We start from the raw sequence: 16,423 nt of genomic DNA on the forward strand, positions 1-16,423 counted from the left end.
CGGTGCACATCCTTCCCTCTGTCTGCTTCAGCTTGGGTCCGGGGTTGGGGAGACCCGAAGGGAACCTGAGGGGAGAGCATGAAGATATGGTCTCCACAAGCTGAGGCTGGGGTCAGGGGCGATTTCAGTCCAGAGAACCATCTTATAAACCAGGAGTCAAGCTCCAGCCTGAGTGCCAAATCTGGCTGTCTGCCTGCTTCCTTTGTAAATAAAGTTTTATTGGCACACAGCCATGCTCATTCACATACATATGTTTTGTCTGTAGCTGCTTTCTCACCACATCAGCAGAGCTGAGTGACTGTGGCAGACCACATGGCCTGGGAAGCCTGAAATATTTATTCTCTGGCCCTTTACAGAAGGAGTGTGCTGCCCCCGGCCTTACACCCAAGAAAAAGCAGCCTTCCTTGAAATGAGATTTGTTTGTCCTCAGCAATTACTAAGACCCAAAACTTATAAGCGTTAGCCATCATCTTAAAGCAGGTGAATACTATAAGGCACGGAGAGGGGAAATAGCCCGTAAAAAGCTATTCCAGGATTTGCCCACAGGGCTTGGTGAGTCCAGAAATTTGGCATAGCCCCCTGTGCCGAAGACAAACTCTGTAACTCCCTGAGGAGTTCACAGCCTGGTTTAATTCTGTTCTTCCTCATGCCACCATCACAGAAATAGAAGTGCCGTCCTTCCTGGCATTTAGCAGCCCACCCCGTCGTGCTCACATCAAGAGGGCGGGTGGAGGCATGTTTTGAGTCCGCCAGCGACTCCAGTGTTTAGCTGCAGTTAACGTCGCCCGTGATGGGGGTGGGGGGGGCTGTGCAGAATGCCTCGGTCGACGTTACTAATGGCACCTGGGCTGCTAAGGAACAGAGGTGGGGGCATCTGAGAAATGCCTGGTGGACTGATGGTTAAGAAGGTCGGGAGGTGGCTGGACTTCAGAAGCTCATTCTCAAACTCTGCCATGGGCAGAAACGCCTCTTGGTCTCACAGGAATCTTCCTGCGCGCACGTATGTGCGTATGTACATGCGTGTGAGCATGTATGTGTGTGCCTGAGAGAGGGCAGGTGGAGGTGAGAAAGGGAGGGAAGTAACTGGGGGTGTAAAGAGGGGCAGATGGAGAGAGGGATCGAAATGAATGTGGGCGTCTAGGATTCTTTACCCCCTGAGCTTATAGCTACTTAACTATTGTAGACAGCAGAATTCTTCTAGAAGATACTCCCTTGGCTGTGGATACAGTGATTCCTTCCTTTCCTTTGAGTGGTCCCCAAGGACAGTAGCCCTCACCCCATGTCAGCTTCTCGGCCCCCCGTGGAGGAGGACAATAGCATCCGGGGTTCCTTTGAAAAGCTACATGAAGATGACTCTCCTGATCCCTCCCTGTCAGCAGTCTTCTGGCTGACCCCCCGGAATGAAGGAGACCTGAGCCCCAGCATTTCTATTTGTGTGCCTAAGGGAGGTTCCCGAGTGTCTGGGCCTCTGCCTTTCCCAGGTCTCAGCTGACTGAAGCCTCGAAGGTGGAAATGTGGAGTATGGTTGCCCTGGGGCGTGGGGAGGCTGTGCTCAGCCCCTGAGGGGTCTGGTGAGGACGAGCTGGTCCACTCGCCATGGCCACTGCGAAGACTTCCCTGAGACTGGTGAGGGCTGGAGGGACACAGGCAGGGGGCTGCGGAGATGCAGCTGGCTGGGGTCAGCAGGTCTGGGGGAGCCAAGGGCGTGCTGCAGCCCCGGCCTCCAGGGGGTGTCCCCGCCCTGAAATGGCTCAGCACAAGATGGCCAGGGCCATCTGGGCATCACTGTCTTCGCCCTGACTGCTGAGAGCTCCTCCTTGTTATTATTCAGTCAGCTTGTCATCTCTGTCCCCGGGAACATTGTCATGCCTCCCGGTTAGCGATGTCTCTAATGTCAGGCTCAGCCGGATTGAGTATCATCCTCATCATCGCTGAGGGCCGTTGCTATTCCTGTCCCTGTGTTTACACGCCTCCTTCTTTCTTCCCGGGCAGCGGAAACACACCCATCGCCGTGTGGGGGACTCACCTGGACCTCATCCAGAACCCCCAGATCCGTGCCAAGCACGGAGGGAAGGAACACATCAATGTGAGTCCAAGCTGCCCGGGGTCCTGGGGGCCGCCCCCTCCACATGTCACTTCCCTAAAGGGTGTGGGGCTCCTCTCGTACTCGCGATGGCCCTCCCCATGTGACAGCCGGGCACTGGGATGGGGGCATAGGGAGCAGACACGAGGGCATTTTCACACCTTGGGGTACAGGCATGGAGGGGCAATCGCTTCTGGGCTTTTCTATCCTTATTCCTCCATCCTTCCTACCCCCAGCTCCACTCTTTAGCTGAGAGGTACCCTAGTCATTGACATACCCACCACGGTCAAAGCAGAGCTAGGTGCCAGCGACAGAGCTTACTCCTTGCGTGCCCAGACTGTGTGGTCCTGGCTGACACAGCTGTGACCCACATGTACCTGGATGGCAGCGTGGCGGGGGTCCCGGTGGGTGTGGTAAGGCCGTGTGTGTGCAGAGATCCCCGGCATGGTCTCCCTGTCTCTCGTCCCCAGCTCTGTGAGGTCCTGAATGCTACGGAGATGACCTGCCAGGCTCCGGCCCTCGCTCTGGGGCCCGACCACCAGTCCGACCTGACCGAGAGGCCCGAGGAGTTTGGCTTCATCCTAGACAATGTCCAGTCCCTGCTAATCCTCAACAAGACCAACTTCACCTACTATCCCAACCCGGTGTTTGAGGCTTTCGGCCCCTCGGGAATCCTGGAGCTCAAGCCCGGCACACCCATCATCCTTAAGGTAGACCGAGAGGCGGGGGCAGGAGGTGGGAGGAAAGGAGGCCACTGTGTGGAGGGAGGGGGCTTCTCAAGGCGCAGGGAGAGGCCGGGAGCCACGGGCTCCTGCCCAATTTTGTGCCGAGCAGAGGTAGGGTAATAGGAATACGTAAACACACTCTGCGTCTGTAGGGACAGGCACACTCTCTGTACGGGCGGGCCATGGAGACCCGATCAGGGCAGCTAGGTCTCCCCCGGCCATCTGATTCCCAAGCTTTGTTTGTCCCTGAGTCCAGGACGTGGGAGGTCAAAGGCTCACACTGCTTCCTCCTATGCAGCCTTTTGCAAACCACAGCATGGGGTGTCTTTGGAGCCTGGAGAGCAACTTTTGATTTTAGCTGCTATGATGATGTCAGTCGACTGATGGTGGCTGACTACAGCGCTGTGTTGAGAAGGGTTCTGAGGCGGCGTTCGGGAGAAGCTCACCAGACAGCCTTGGTTCCTGATTTCCCACTGAGGACGAGGGAATGATACCTTACGTACTGTGAACTTTTGGGACTTACTACGGAAGGTGGCTTCTCCACCAGCTCACCAGCAGGACAGGACCGCAGGGTGGGAGGGCATCGCAGCCAACTCGTAGCTGTGGTCCTGACTGGGGGGTGGAAACGGGGGTTTTTCTGTCCATCCAGGGCAAGAACCTGATCCCCCCGGTGGCTGGAGGCAACATGAAGCTCAACTACACGGTGCTGGTCGGGGAGAAGCCGTGCACCGTGACGGTGTCGGATGTGCAGCTGCTCTGCGAGTCCCCCAACCTCATCGGGAGGCACAAAGTGATGGTGAGGCTGGCGGGATCCCGTCCTGGATGTCACAGGCATAGAGATGCTGTGTGTGAGGGGTCCCGCTCCATCCTGGGCCAGCAGGGCTTCCCGGAAGGAGAACCCAGCCTGCTTCCCACTCCCCTCCTAGCTACCCCGTGCCCTGAGTCCCTTCTCCCTGTCTTACTTCCACCTTCTTTTTTCTGTACCGTCCTTCCTTCTATCCTGGCTGGTGCCACAGTGAAGGCAATGCAGAAAAATACCGAGTGATGTGCTAAATCGCCTTTCGTAGGCAAGAGGACCTTCCAGGAAGGACCACTGCTGACCTGGCCGGTCCATAATGTCCTTCGGGGAGTTAGTCATTGGTGTCAGCCTTTTAGGATCCCAGTTGTGTGCGGTTTCCTTATGATATGTTGGCTCCACAATGAGAGGAAGTGTGGCTTTTCCTGCTGTGAGACCCCCTGCCCAGCCCCCATATGCCCTCTCCTCCATGTTTGCCACCAAGATGATTCTGTTCCCGGGAACCATTCCTCCACCCGCCCTGGTCCCCAGTGCAGGGGCTGATCTGCAGGAGGCTCTACCCCCACCCCCAGCTCCCTCTCGCCCGCTGTGCCCCCAGGCCCGCGTTGGTGGCATGGAGTTCTCCCCGGGGATGGTGTACATCGCCCCGGACAGCCCGCTCAGCCTGCCCGCCATCGTCAGCATTGCCGTGGCAGGCGGTCTCCTCATCATCTTCATCGTGGCCGTGCTGATCGCCTACAAACGCAAGTCCCGCGAAAGCGACCTCACGCTGAAGCGGCTGCAGATGCAAATGGACAACCTGGAGTCCCGTGTGGCCCTGGAGTGCAAGGAAGGTACTGAGGGGCCAGCTGGCCATGACCGCACGCTGGAGGCTGGGTGTGTGTGTGCGTGCATGTGTGTGCGTGCATGTGTGTCTCACACACAAGCAGTGGGCAGTGCTAGGGGCTGGGTGTCCACCTGCAGAATCTCTAACTCTGGTCAATGAGCCTGCACCCCGACCAAACCCATTGCCTGGCAGGCCCCACCTGGATGAGGCCAGATAAGGCAGAGGCCTCCTTCAGGTGTCCCCTGCCCTCTTTCCCCAAGGCCAACTGGGCTCGTTTCAAATCCCATTAGAGCAGTTCCCAGCCCCAAATCCTGGCTGAATGGGTTCTCTGTCCCGTCTCAGGGAGACCTTGGGGTGTCTTGACATGACACAGTCAAGCAACCTTCAGCCCTTTTCCTTTAGAAGGAAGGTAAGGCAGTAGGGCTGATCTGAGATTCACAAGGAAGAGTGTTTCACAGCTTGTCTTTTAAAAAATTACCAACGCCACCATAAAGTAAAATCAGGTGCACCAAATCCAAGAAGGAAATTAAGGAGTCAGACGCTTGTCACCCCCAGGATATCATCTCATGAGTCACTCGGGAGGGTTGAGCTGGTTCTTTGCTATAGATTTATACGCGGAGTAAATCCGGCTTGTACCTGGGGCTCTCACGTCCCCACCAGGAAAGCGTCTGTGACGGGGCGGTGGGTCCATTCCTTCCCCTCTCTGCATCCTTTAGCTGTCAATGCAGCATCCGCCTTCTGGGACCGTTAATTACTGCCTTTTATTATATTTACGCTGCTTAATTTTTTTTCTCTGCAATGTAGTCTTTCCTCTAATTAGGTGTAATGATTAGAATCTCTTTTATGTGTGGCAAGCACGGGGGCTTTGAATGTTGGAGGCACTTGGTGACTTGAAGGAAAGCTGCAGACTGATAAAAAGCCAGCTCCCTCCCCACCAGCTGAGCACCCCAACTGGGAGGGGCACCGAAGGGGAGTGTGAAGCCAGGCTCCTCCGCTCAGAAGTTCCAGAGGAGGAAGAATTAGCAGTCAGACAGGGAGGCCAGTGGGGTGTCAGTGGAGGCCCCAGGGGAGAGCCATCCCACACGGGCAGAGACGCGTAGAGCAAAGTACACGTAGGGGTAGCCGTGGAAGTATTTTCCCGGGGTGCCCAGGGCTGGCTAGCTTGGGTCCAGGGAAGGTGACTTCCTGAAGATTCACTGTAAGCCCCACACCAAGTCGAAAGAGGCCTGACCTTCTGATGTATAAACACACACACGTGTGCGTCCACACCCCAGACACTCACTGACACACACACTCAGGCGACCACGCGTGTACTCATACTCACACGCACACGCACACTCACGTTCGCACGCACTCCCACAGACACACAGGTGTCTGCCTCATTCGGGAGCACTCATGAGTGCTCATTAGGACTTTTGATGACAGTATTTGCCAAAAAGGCTTCCTGACTCCTCTTTCACACACACACACACACACACACACACACACACACAAACGTGCACACACATTGATGTAAGGTCCTCTTGGATGCATTAGGGTTGCTCTGCCTTCGGGCTCACTTTCCTTGACAAGGACCCCCAGTGTCTGTGGCCAGAGCCCTCGGATACTGGGGTGCAAGAAGAGAGCAGCGCAGGAGAGGTGGCAGCAGCCTCTCTGTGGTCCAGGTGGCATCCCGTGGTGCTGTCCAATGAGCAGCCTCGGCATCTGCAAGGCCAGGAACCCGCGATCCATTGGCCGGAGGTCAGCACTGCAGTGGCACCCTGGTGAAAAGGCCTGGTGTGGCTGTGTTGTGTTCCTGGGACCACTAGAGCCCACTGGACACAGGGCTTGCTTTTGAAGGGCTTTTCTAGAGCCACGCAGGGCTTGTGAATCTCTTCTGAGTCCAGACTATTTTTTCACTATCCCTGTGTTTGTATAAATAGAAAGGTGTATTGTTTAGTCGAGGTCCTCTAGCTGTTCTTCTTTGCCAACATGTGCTAATTCTGATTGTGTGTGTGCATGTGTGCACGCATGCATGCGTGCCTGTGTTCGTGCATGCACACATGTGTGGACGTATGCGTGTGCATGTGCCGAGAAGAAAAGCGGAGCGGGGAAGGGCTGGGTTCGTCACCTCGGACTGCTTCCCGCGTCAGAGGGCGGCCCGGGAGCAGGGCCATATCCACGACAGGGTGTGATTCCAGCTCTAGTGCTAGACTTTCTCTGGGCTGGGGCAGCTCACTGCTCCGTGACCTTCTGGGGGCCTGAGCTGCCTCCACAGACAGCGGTACCCACATGCAGCTCATAATTTACCATTGAGTAGCATCATCTTGGGGAAGAAAGGACAAAGACCCACCCTGCGAATTTATACAGAGGGGACATATTAGTGTGGCAGAGCCTCCGTCTGGCCCCGTGGGGTGGTTTGAGGGCTCCAGTGAGTTGCGGGGCCCAGAACTAGGCCTTCAGAAGAAATTGTGCTGAAGGAAGCCCCTTATAAAACACAGAATCAGAAACAGACCCTTCATCACGGGAACCTCTCCCTGCCCGTCCTGTTCTTCCATGGCCCCCCGTGCCCCGCACACAGCTTGTAAAGCACAGCCCTTCATCTGCAGACAGGGAGGCGCTCCTGGCCTGAGCAGCAGCCCAGGTCCGCTCCCCGCCATGCTTTGGAAGGGATTTGGCCCCAACCAGCTTCCTCGTGCTGCCCTGTGCTCCCACGCCTCGTTGTCCACCCCAGTTACTTAAAACACCCCCCCTTCTTATGCCTGCACGTTCGCAACCCCTTGCTTGTGTCCCCCAGGGGTCTGGGTGAGGGTTCTAAGCAGTCCGAGTCCGAGTAGCTGGTGGGCCCGGCCCTGCAGCAGTTTCATGGGCTTCTCCTGTGCCAGCATTTGCCGAGCTGCAGACGGACATCCATGAGTTGACCAGTGACCTGGATGGAGCTGGGATTCCCTTCCTAGACTACAGAACCTACACCATGCGGGTGCTGTTTCCGGGGATTGAAGACCACCCCGTTCTCCGGGACCTCGAGGTGAGAAGCCGGACCCCTGGCCACGGTGGCCCTTCCCTGGCTCGGTGTTAGCACAGAGAACGGGGCAGCTGACCTACAAGCCCAGCTTCTTTATTCAGAGGTGAGAAAGCTGAGGACAGGGAGGGGACCCCGCTGGCCTAAGGTCCCCCTACTTTCCAGCACCAGCACCTCCTGGAGGAGGTGGGGGCACGCCAGGAAACCTCGGAGCAGAGAAGGGAGTAGGGCTTTGGGTAATAGGGGGTCATGGATCTCTTGAGAATTGAGTGGAAGCTGAAGAGCCTCTCAGAAAAACTGTTCCTATCTACACAGAAATCAGAAACCTGACAAACACAGGTTGGGAGGTCGTGGACCCTTATTTAAGAAACCACAACATAAGGATTTAATCACTTAGTTGGTGCTCAGTAAACCTGTGTGGAAAAGGTAAGTGACACATGGGGAAGGGAAGTGGAAACGTGAGTGAGGAGAACCTAACTGTCTTTTGTACCAGCAGAGACCTCATCGTTTGAACATTTTATCCCTCTTACTGTCTAGTGTAGGATGTGGCTCATGCATGTATTCAGATACGCTTTGTTCTGAAAGGGGTTTGGAATGACTTGTAAAGATAAACACTAGAGAAAAGAGAAAAATATAAATGAGGAGCCCAGGGCGAAATAACAATCCTAAGGAATAATCCCTGTGAGTTGGCTGCTGACTAATGTCCCGGACCAGTTTAAAGTATTCGTACAAAGGACTCTCACTTAGCCTCCCGAGAGCCCTCTGACGTCGCGATGCCCCTTTTACAAAACTCAGGGCCCAGAGAATTCTGGGCGACACAGCCCGGAGGGAGCAGGCCAGGATTTGAGTCCAGGAAGCTGGACTGCAGAGTCTCCCTCCCAACAGCTAAGCGTGTGCACTTGACTTCTGAGGCACTACGTCCGTGTCATGACTTATGCTCTGGATACTTCGTAGGATGAACGGGGAGGCTGTGGCCAAAGTAGCAACAGGAAATAAGACTAGGTCCAAGATTGATCTTGTCCATAAAGGAAAACAGACCCATCGCTCAAGACTCGTGTGGTTTTGCAGGTAGTCACTGGAGGGAATGTCAACATGGGTCCAGCAAAGGGAAGTAGAGGCGACGTGCCTGTGTGGGAACTTCTGTTCCCGTGGCCCCCATCATAAGTCACATCATGTCCTACCATGGCCTTTGGCCTTATCTGGCACCTTAAAATGTCCCCTTAAGCCTGCACACTCTCGATTTTCCTTGCCTGCCTCACAAGGGGGCATTTTCTGATCCAAGTCTCAGCTCACGAAGGAGTTAACAGCCAGCTTTACCATTTCCCCTGAGCGGGAGCCCACAAAATGGCTAATTGTTGGGCATGCGCTCTGAATCCAGCAAGTCACACAGTTTTCTTCTTTAATTGTGGTAAAAGATACATAACCTAAAATTCCAACCTTTTTCAAGTGCACAATTCCGTGGCGTTAAGAACATTCACACTGTTGTACAACCATCACCCCTCCCCATCTCCAGAACCTTTGCCTCTTCCTCAACTGAAACTCATTAAACAATGACTCCCCATTTTCCCCACCCCATCTCCTGGCAACCACCATCTACCTTCTGTGTCTATGAATTTGACTAGAGTACCTCAGCTAAGTGGACTCGTACGTAATCGTCCTCTGGTGACTGGTTTATTTCACTTAGCAAAATGTTTTCAAGGTTTGCCCGTGTTGTAGCATGCGACAGGATTTCTCTCCTTTTTAATGCTGGATAATAGTCCATTGTAAGCGTGTAGCACGTTTTTGTTTATCCGCTCATGTGTCGATGGGCACTTGGGTTGTTACCCTTTGGGCTTTTGTAAATAATGCACTCAAGTAACTCTTTGAGACTCTGCTTTCAATCTTTGGGTATATACCCAGGACATACGACCTTGTCATTTCCATGAAACTCGCTAATTAATCGCTTGCAGACAGAAATCAACTTTTACTGTCCCACGTGAGCCTGGGGGATGTGAGACCTGCCACGAGAGATCCAGGGATCTCGTGTAGATCATTGTGTTCTTGTTTCTTTCCAACCCCTCTTTGCCACCAGAATAGTATCTCCCTGTTGGTTTTGTGAGTGTAGACACATTCCCAGGGAAGACATTGACTAATCTAAAGCAGCGTTTCCCAACCTTTTCAGCCGCTTGGATGCCTGCCGTTGGGTGGGCATGAGTGATGGAGCCGTGTGAAAAAGGAGGTATTCTTTGGCCTCAGGCCGTCCTGGACAGGAGGCCACCAAGCCTTTTGGGCCATCTGGGTGAAGTCTGGGCATTGAGGGAAGGGGCTGCCCAGGCACTGGTCACACACCAAATCTTTAAAAACAGAAAGCACACAGTAACCACACACCCCACACGCCTCCTAAACTCTACCCTATTGGGTTACAATTAAAATTTACTATACAGTTTTATACTCATAGACTTCAACTGAATTATCGAACCATCTGGTGAATAAAGAAAGTCTTGTTTCAGCGTAGCATTTGTGTCGGGGGCGGGGTGGCAAGTTACAAAGGGGAATTGTTCTGGATACTCTTTACTGAGATATTGCTCTTCCATCTCCCCCTTCATAAAACGGGGAGCAATCCCCACCTTCTGCACACCAAGACACTGTGCCCGTGCAGGAGGTATCCGGGAAGCCCTGGGCGAAAGGGATCAGCGATACGCAGCCAGTGAAGAAGGAAAGTCACGTAATAAAACTGCCGTTTAAGTGCTCGCTGCGTGCGCCAAGCACTTTACATACACTATCTTATTTAGTGTCCATAAAACATTATGACACAAGCACTCATGTTCTCATTTTATAGATGAAGGAATAGAGCCCAGAGGTGACGGAGCTTTTCTCCACCTACGAATCAGTTCGTGTCTCTAAGTCTAAACCCCAGGCTGCGGAGGAAGATGCTCTTTCTCCCCAGGTGGCTTCGCTAATCCTTCCTTCCCAGGGCCCCAGAGGCCAGTGCAGCTGTAGCGGGAAGTCCAGAGCACGTCCTCACACCAAATGTGCCATCTGGCCTGTCTGCGTCCTCTTCCTCGTCTCCAGGTGCCACCGTGCCAAATCTTCCCATGGCTCCCCTGCCCTCGATGGCCAACCTGAGCTGCTGGGCTCCCTGCACGGGAGGCTCCAGGGAGGACTCCGAGCTGGCTTCCAGTCACGTCCAGTCCAGGCCCAGGGGAGGACTCGACATGGCCAAGGATGGGGAGGACGAAAGCGGGCTCAGAGCCAAACAAGCTTGGGTTTAGAAATCCAGCACCACCCTTCACCAGCGGGCTGACCGTGGGTGCAGGGCCATTACAAGACTCAGCTGGAACAATGAATGCAATGCACCAACACTGTTACCTGCACACGGTGGGCGCCCAAGAAATGACATTACCTATTGTTATTAGGATAAGTTGTGGAGATGCTGTTCTAAGGGTTTGAAGGACAGAGGAAGTAAAACACGTACACATGTGTGAGGGGGGTGGTCACAGAGCTGGAGGGAGATCAATGGGAGACAGACAGCTGGGCAGATAGAGAGGCCCAGGATAGTGGCAAGGTGAAGCTGCCATGTCCCCCTGTCCTTACCTCACCAGCCCCGATGGCGTAGGGAAGGAGGGGTAGGAGGGGCGGGATGCCAGGCAGCGGGCAAGCAGAGTCTGGGCCCACCTGGGGAAGGAGGGGTTTGCCAGGATGAGCTTCAGGGGGCCCTGGCCTCCCTCCTGGTTCTGGCAAGTTCCCATCTCTCCTGAGAACTGCGTTCTGATGGGGCCTTCCTAGTACCAGCACCGCACGCAGCACAGGAAGCGGAAATGGACTGGATTTGGGAACACTTGTGTGTCCTCCAGATTCCCGAGCGGGGAGAGCTGCTGACGCCGTGGTTCAGTGAGAGTGCTTCTCCGAGTTCAGGGGTGCTCCCACAGGGCTCCCTCCATGGAAGGTGCCCGCCAGCTGACCATCTGAGGGCAGGGCCTGGGTCTGACTGGCCTCTGCCTCCAGCCAGCACTTTGTCCCGAGCCTGGGTCTCCCTAAATGAATGGCAGAACATTTCAGCTTCGCATCGGTCACCATTTTGGACCTTGGGCAAACGCGGCTTTCTCTGTCTGTCTCCGTCTTGTGCAGTTTTACACCGAGGGGTTTTTGGACTCTTTGCTGACATCCAGTCACTTGACTGTGTGTCAGGCTACATACTTTGGGCTTTTCACACATCGGCTCCTCAGTGCTCCCAGGAGCCCCAGGAGACGGCAGGATGTGGCACCGACGGCCCGGGGTTCACAGCCTGGTTCTGACATGTCTCAGTCTTGGGGTCTCAGGGAAGTTCCTTATCCCCCTGGGGCCATGGGGCAATAATGGTACTTACCTCATAGGGTGTCTCTTGTGTGGAATAAATGGCTCAGTATTTCTAACGCATACAGAGCCATGCTCTGCATAGACTGAAATCTATACACATGTTAGCTGTGGTCCCTTCACTTGGTTGATGAACGAACTGTGTCCACTGAGGGTCCCACAACTAGTAAATGGCTGTGACAGGGTTAACCCAAGCTTGACTGATTCTGCCACCGTGTTCTTTATGGTGACACGCATGACACTTCTTCCCCAAAACCTGATGCATCAAACCCCTGGGGGAGACACAGCCCTCAAGATGCAGCCTCAATGGCACCTCCTTGGATGTCCCTGGCCCCCTCCAGTACCCCACCCAAGAGAGATTCCCTGCTCTGAGTTCTCTGAGGGCTTCCCCTCCAGGGCAGAGGCTATGCTTTATTGTTTAAGTCAACTTGTTGTTTTAATGGAAGAACAATGCACATATTGTCAGAACACAGAGCAATGCATGTTCCCCAAGTGAACACAGCCATCCAGAAGTCCCCATATGCCCCCTCTCATCACAACGCCCCCCCCCCCCAGAAACCATTTTCCTACCACCATTGATTAATTTGGGTTTTTTTTTTAATCTTTATTTAAATGCAACTATACAGTCCACCTTCTTTCGTGTCTGACTTTCTTCATTCAGTGTCTGCAAGGTTCATCCCTGTTACGATGAGTGGCAGTGGTTCCTTCATTCCCACTGCTGTGTAGGGTTCCACGGGGCGACTATATGGCAGGTCCTCAAGCCTGTGTGTCCAGTTTGGGGCCCTTACAATATCGCTGTGCCCATGTCATGCGTCTCAGCGATGCGTCCTCCCTGCCTGGCTCCGTCGCTGGCTCCTGTTTGCTGAGTGGGTGGTACCTCCTTGCCGCCTTGCACGGACAGAAGTGACCAGAAGACGCAGGCAGGACGACAAAAGCTTCTGCCTCCCGTTCCCTGTGATGGAGCCGGGTCTCAGAGGGAGTCTGAGAAAACATCTGATGCTAGAGTTAGGGAGTGCCTAAGACTCTTGGGTTTCATCTCCCCATTTATTTAAGTGCATGAACTTGGGTCCCCAGAGCAGTAAAGGGGCTTTTCCAAGCTTCCACAGGACGGTGGTGTCAGAGCCCATGTGGAACCCAACGTCCAGGCTGTGAGGCCACTGGTCTGTCAGCAGGACCCACAGGGTTGGAGATGGGTCAGCATTAGGTTAGCGGGAGGCTCAGGTCTGGTGATGCCTGCAACAGCCAGGCCTCCTGGAATTCCCACCGGGGCTGTGATGATGCTCAGTGTGGCATAGGGGCCCCTCATCAACTCTGCGTTACCCCAGGGAAGAGCTTAGGCCGCGGAGCTGGCAGAAGTGGCCTCAGATCCCAGTGTCAGCATTACTAACAGGGACGTTCTCTCTGCCTCACTTGATTCATCTCTAATCTAGAGACAGTGACCCACTCGTGGGCTGTGATGGAGGCTAAGTAGATACCTGGCGTTCAATAAGGACTCGATGGTTGGGCTGTGGCTGCAGTGGGTGACTGGTGGTAGGAGATGGTTGCGGTGCGCTCAGCCCACCGCGTGGGGGCGTCCCTGGCCCGGCGGCCTCACCCTCACGGGTGGCAGGCAGAAACCCCACCGCCGGCTCTCCTCCGCAGGTCCCGGGCTACCGGCAGGAGCGCGTGGAGAAAGGCCTGAAGCTCTTCGCCCAGCTCATCAACAACAAGGTGTTCCTGCTGTCCTTCATCCGCACGCTCGAGTCCCAGCGCAGCTTCTCCATGCGCGACCGCGGCAACGTGGCCTCGCTCATCATGACGGTGCTGCAGAGCAAGCTGGAGTACGCCACCGACGTGCTGAAGCAGCTGCTGGCCGACCTCATCGACAAGAACCTGGAGAGCAAAAACCACCCCAAGCTGCTGCTCAGGAGGTGAGAGGCAGGCAGAGGGGTGGGGGTGGGGGGCGGGGAGGCGCAGGTCAGAGAGCCCTACCTTGCTCCTGCCTCCCCGGGAGACAGCCCGAGCTCCCAGAAAGAGCAGCCAGGTTCCCCAAGGTTAGGCACCCGGGTGCTTCCCACGCCTCCTTAGAAGAACCTATCACGTTGGTGCCTGTGAATTGGCCATGGGCCATCTGCGGACTCTGTGGTTTTCCTTCTGCCTCTATATCTGTTCTGCATTCCTCTCTCTCTCTGTCCTTATATTCCCCCGATGTTCACCCTTTTTTACTGGAATTCTTCTCTTGTGGCATCTTCAGAGGTCCTCTTTCCATCCCCTGGCTTTATCCAACTCAGAACGTGAATTAGGAGAGATGCCCCAGGGCATCTCGGAAGCTTTAGCTTCTTGCTCCTCTCACTGCAGTTGGGGGACCAGCAAGTGCAAGCATCACCTGGGAGCTTGTTGGAAATGCAGCACCTCAGGTCCTCTCCCACACCCCCTGGGTCAGAAGCTACATTTCAACGAGAAGTGTAGGTGATCTGAATGTGTATGAAAGTCTGAGAAGCCCTGGCCCAGCCTATGTTTAATGAAGCTCTTTAGCTGCAACTTGCCCGAAGCACCACAGCAAGAACTGCCGGCACCGGCTCTAGGCTCCACACGGTTGGATGTCTCATCCTGGACGCTGCTGAAACCGGAGTGGTCCCGTGTGAAGACAGAACCAGATCCCATGGCTTTGGCCTGATAGGAAACAGAGACTCTCCAACTATCCATGCTGCCACTAGCACTTCCCATGTACTTGAGGACCGTTTCTCCTCTAAGCTGTTATTCCAATGCCTTTCGCCTTCCCGTAGATAAACATGGAAAACTCCCAGGTCAGGCCCTCTGCCTGGGTCACCATTTACCGTCTGCCTCCTGTCCTTGGTCTCTGGGTCTGAGGGAGGACCTCCCGCTTGGTCCAGTGCATAGATTTGACGTTCTGAGAGTTGATTCCAGTCTTTCTCCTGGTGCAGTGGGCATTTGCCTGCACAGCTGCAAAAGGTTGCTCCATGCGGGAGCAATCACACAGGCTTGGAAGCAGCAAGACAGAGCATTTTGATTTTTGTTTTACTTCCACCACGCAGCCACCCACCGGCATAATTCTAAGGTTGCCGCCTCCGTGTCAAGAGTTCCCACCGGCAATTTCCCGGCATGGTCCTGCTCTGTATCTGTATGTCTCCTCTTCTTGTTTTCCATTCACTCTCTCCCAGATGCCCTCCCTTCTGCCCTCCCCCTCTCCTTTTCTTTTTGCCCTTGGCTGCCCCGCTCCTATCAATAGTCTTCCTTCTTTTCTCCTCTCAGCTTCATTTTGTGCTGGCAGCTGCTCAGCTGCCTTGGGATTTTAGTATCTTCGGGCAACCACAACTTTTAACTCTATCTAAACATGCCTAGATGGGCTGGTTTTTCTCCGGAGCTGGCTACACACTGAGTGCAAGTTTGAATATAGTTTGTTTTCTCTACATGTATGCAAGCAAAGTGGTCTCGGGCCAGGAACACTGCTGCAGTGTCTTCGTTTCCAGAGTAAAAGAATAAATGGACTGTGGTAGCAGCATGAAAGATGCAAGTTAGGCTCAAGAAGGAACTTCCTGTCATTTGAAACACTAAAATGCTTCACATGGGGAAGTTCCAAAGTATGTGGAAGCCTTTAAAATAGGGCAATTTTGGCATCTCTCGGGATGAGCTCGGAATAAAGCGCCATATTGCTGACAGCCATGAGAGTCTTCAGCTTAGGTGATGGGGTCAGTCTAATGTATCTGGCCTTTGTACCGTGGTCCACTTCTCCTGCCACCTTCCTTTCTTTCCCTTGCCAAAATAGCATCTCCCCAGGTTTTGTGTTTTTCTTTGCTCACACAAAGGAACCATAAAGGTCTCTGAGGTTGTGCTACCCAATGTGATAGCTACAAGCCACATGTGACTTTTTAAATCTAAATTATTGAAAGGTAAAGCAAATGAAAAATTCAGCTCCTCAGATACACTAGCCGCATTTCAAGTGCTCTGTAGGCATATGTGGCTGGTGGCTACCACCCTGGACAGCACCGAACGGAAGCATTTTATCATCCCAGAAAGTGCTATTGGACAGAGCTGCTGTAACCCATTCCCACCAGAACCCAGCCAGGAGCCAGACGCCCAGAATGTCATCTCCCAGCTTTGTAGGCAAAGCTTGTCTTATCACTACGAGGTGTCTAGGAGTCTGTGGACTCAGGTATTTTTTAGGATCTCTAGATTTGGCCTGAAAGACTTAAGCAGCGAGACCCGTGCAGACTGCTTCCCCTGCCTTCCCAGCCCTTGGGGTCTGACCAGCTGTTTCTGTCTTTCTCTTGCTCTGCCGGTTCCCTGGGTGACGGGTGACAGGACTGAGTCAGTGGCCGAGAAGATGTTGACCAATTGGTTCACCTTCCTGCTCTACAAGTTCCTCAAGGTAGGATGGCTGTGGGGTTATTGCTGACCTTGCCTCAGTTTCCCCATCAGCCCGCATCCTCCCCGGCCTGCCCCATTTCCCTCCATGGCCCCCAACTCCACATTCCCCAGGGCCAGGCTCTTAGAACCCCACCGAGAAATGCATTAAGGGAACAGGCTCCTGCCCATCTTGGAAGACAGAGCCTCACACTCAGTCCTAACTTGAGACATATATGCCCGCGGGCTGCTTTCTCCCTGGCGAAGGGAGATACGCCTCCAAGAGGACCCTGCGTGAGCTTACGCTAAAAGCAGT

General features: G+C 54.1%; 1 protein-coding gene across 1 annotated transcript in view; it reads left to right on the forward strand.

The window, feature by feature from the left end:
* The window catches only part of PLXNA4 (plexin A4), a 415,019-nt gene that overhangs the window by 358,274 nt on the left and 40,322 nt on the right, over positions 1–16,423 (forward strand). Inside the window, exons 17-23 of the mRNA XM_019751040.3 lie at positions 1,993–2,086; positions 2,554–2,793; positions 3,458–3,604; positions 4,203–4,437; positions 7,295–7,437; positions 13,405–13,673; positions 16,066–16,132. Coding sequence (XP_019606599.3) covers positions 1,993–2,086; positions 2,554–2,793; positions 3,458–3,604; positions 4,203–4,437; positions 7,295–7,437; positions 13,405–13,673; positions 16,066–16,132 — 1,195 coding nt within the window. The remainder of the gene's footprint in view (positions 1–1,992; positions 2,087–2,553; positions 2,794–3,457; positions 3,605–4,202; positions 4,438–7,294; positions 7,438–13,404; positions 13,674–16,065; positions 16,133–16,423) is intronic.

This window comes from Rhinolophus sinicus, chromosome 8, assembly GCF_057876585.1.
Source record: "Rhinolophus sinicus isolate RSI-liver-muscle chromosome 8, RSI-T2T, whole genome shotgun sequence".
In the NCBI taxonomy this organism is placed as follows: Eukaryota; Metazoa; Chordata; class Mammalia; order Chiroptera; family Rhinolophidae; genus Rhinolophus; species Rhinolophus sinicus.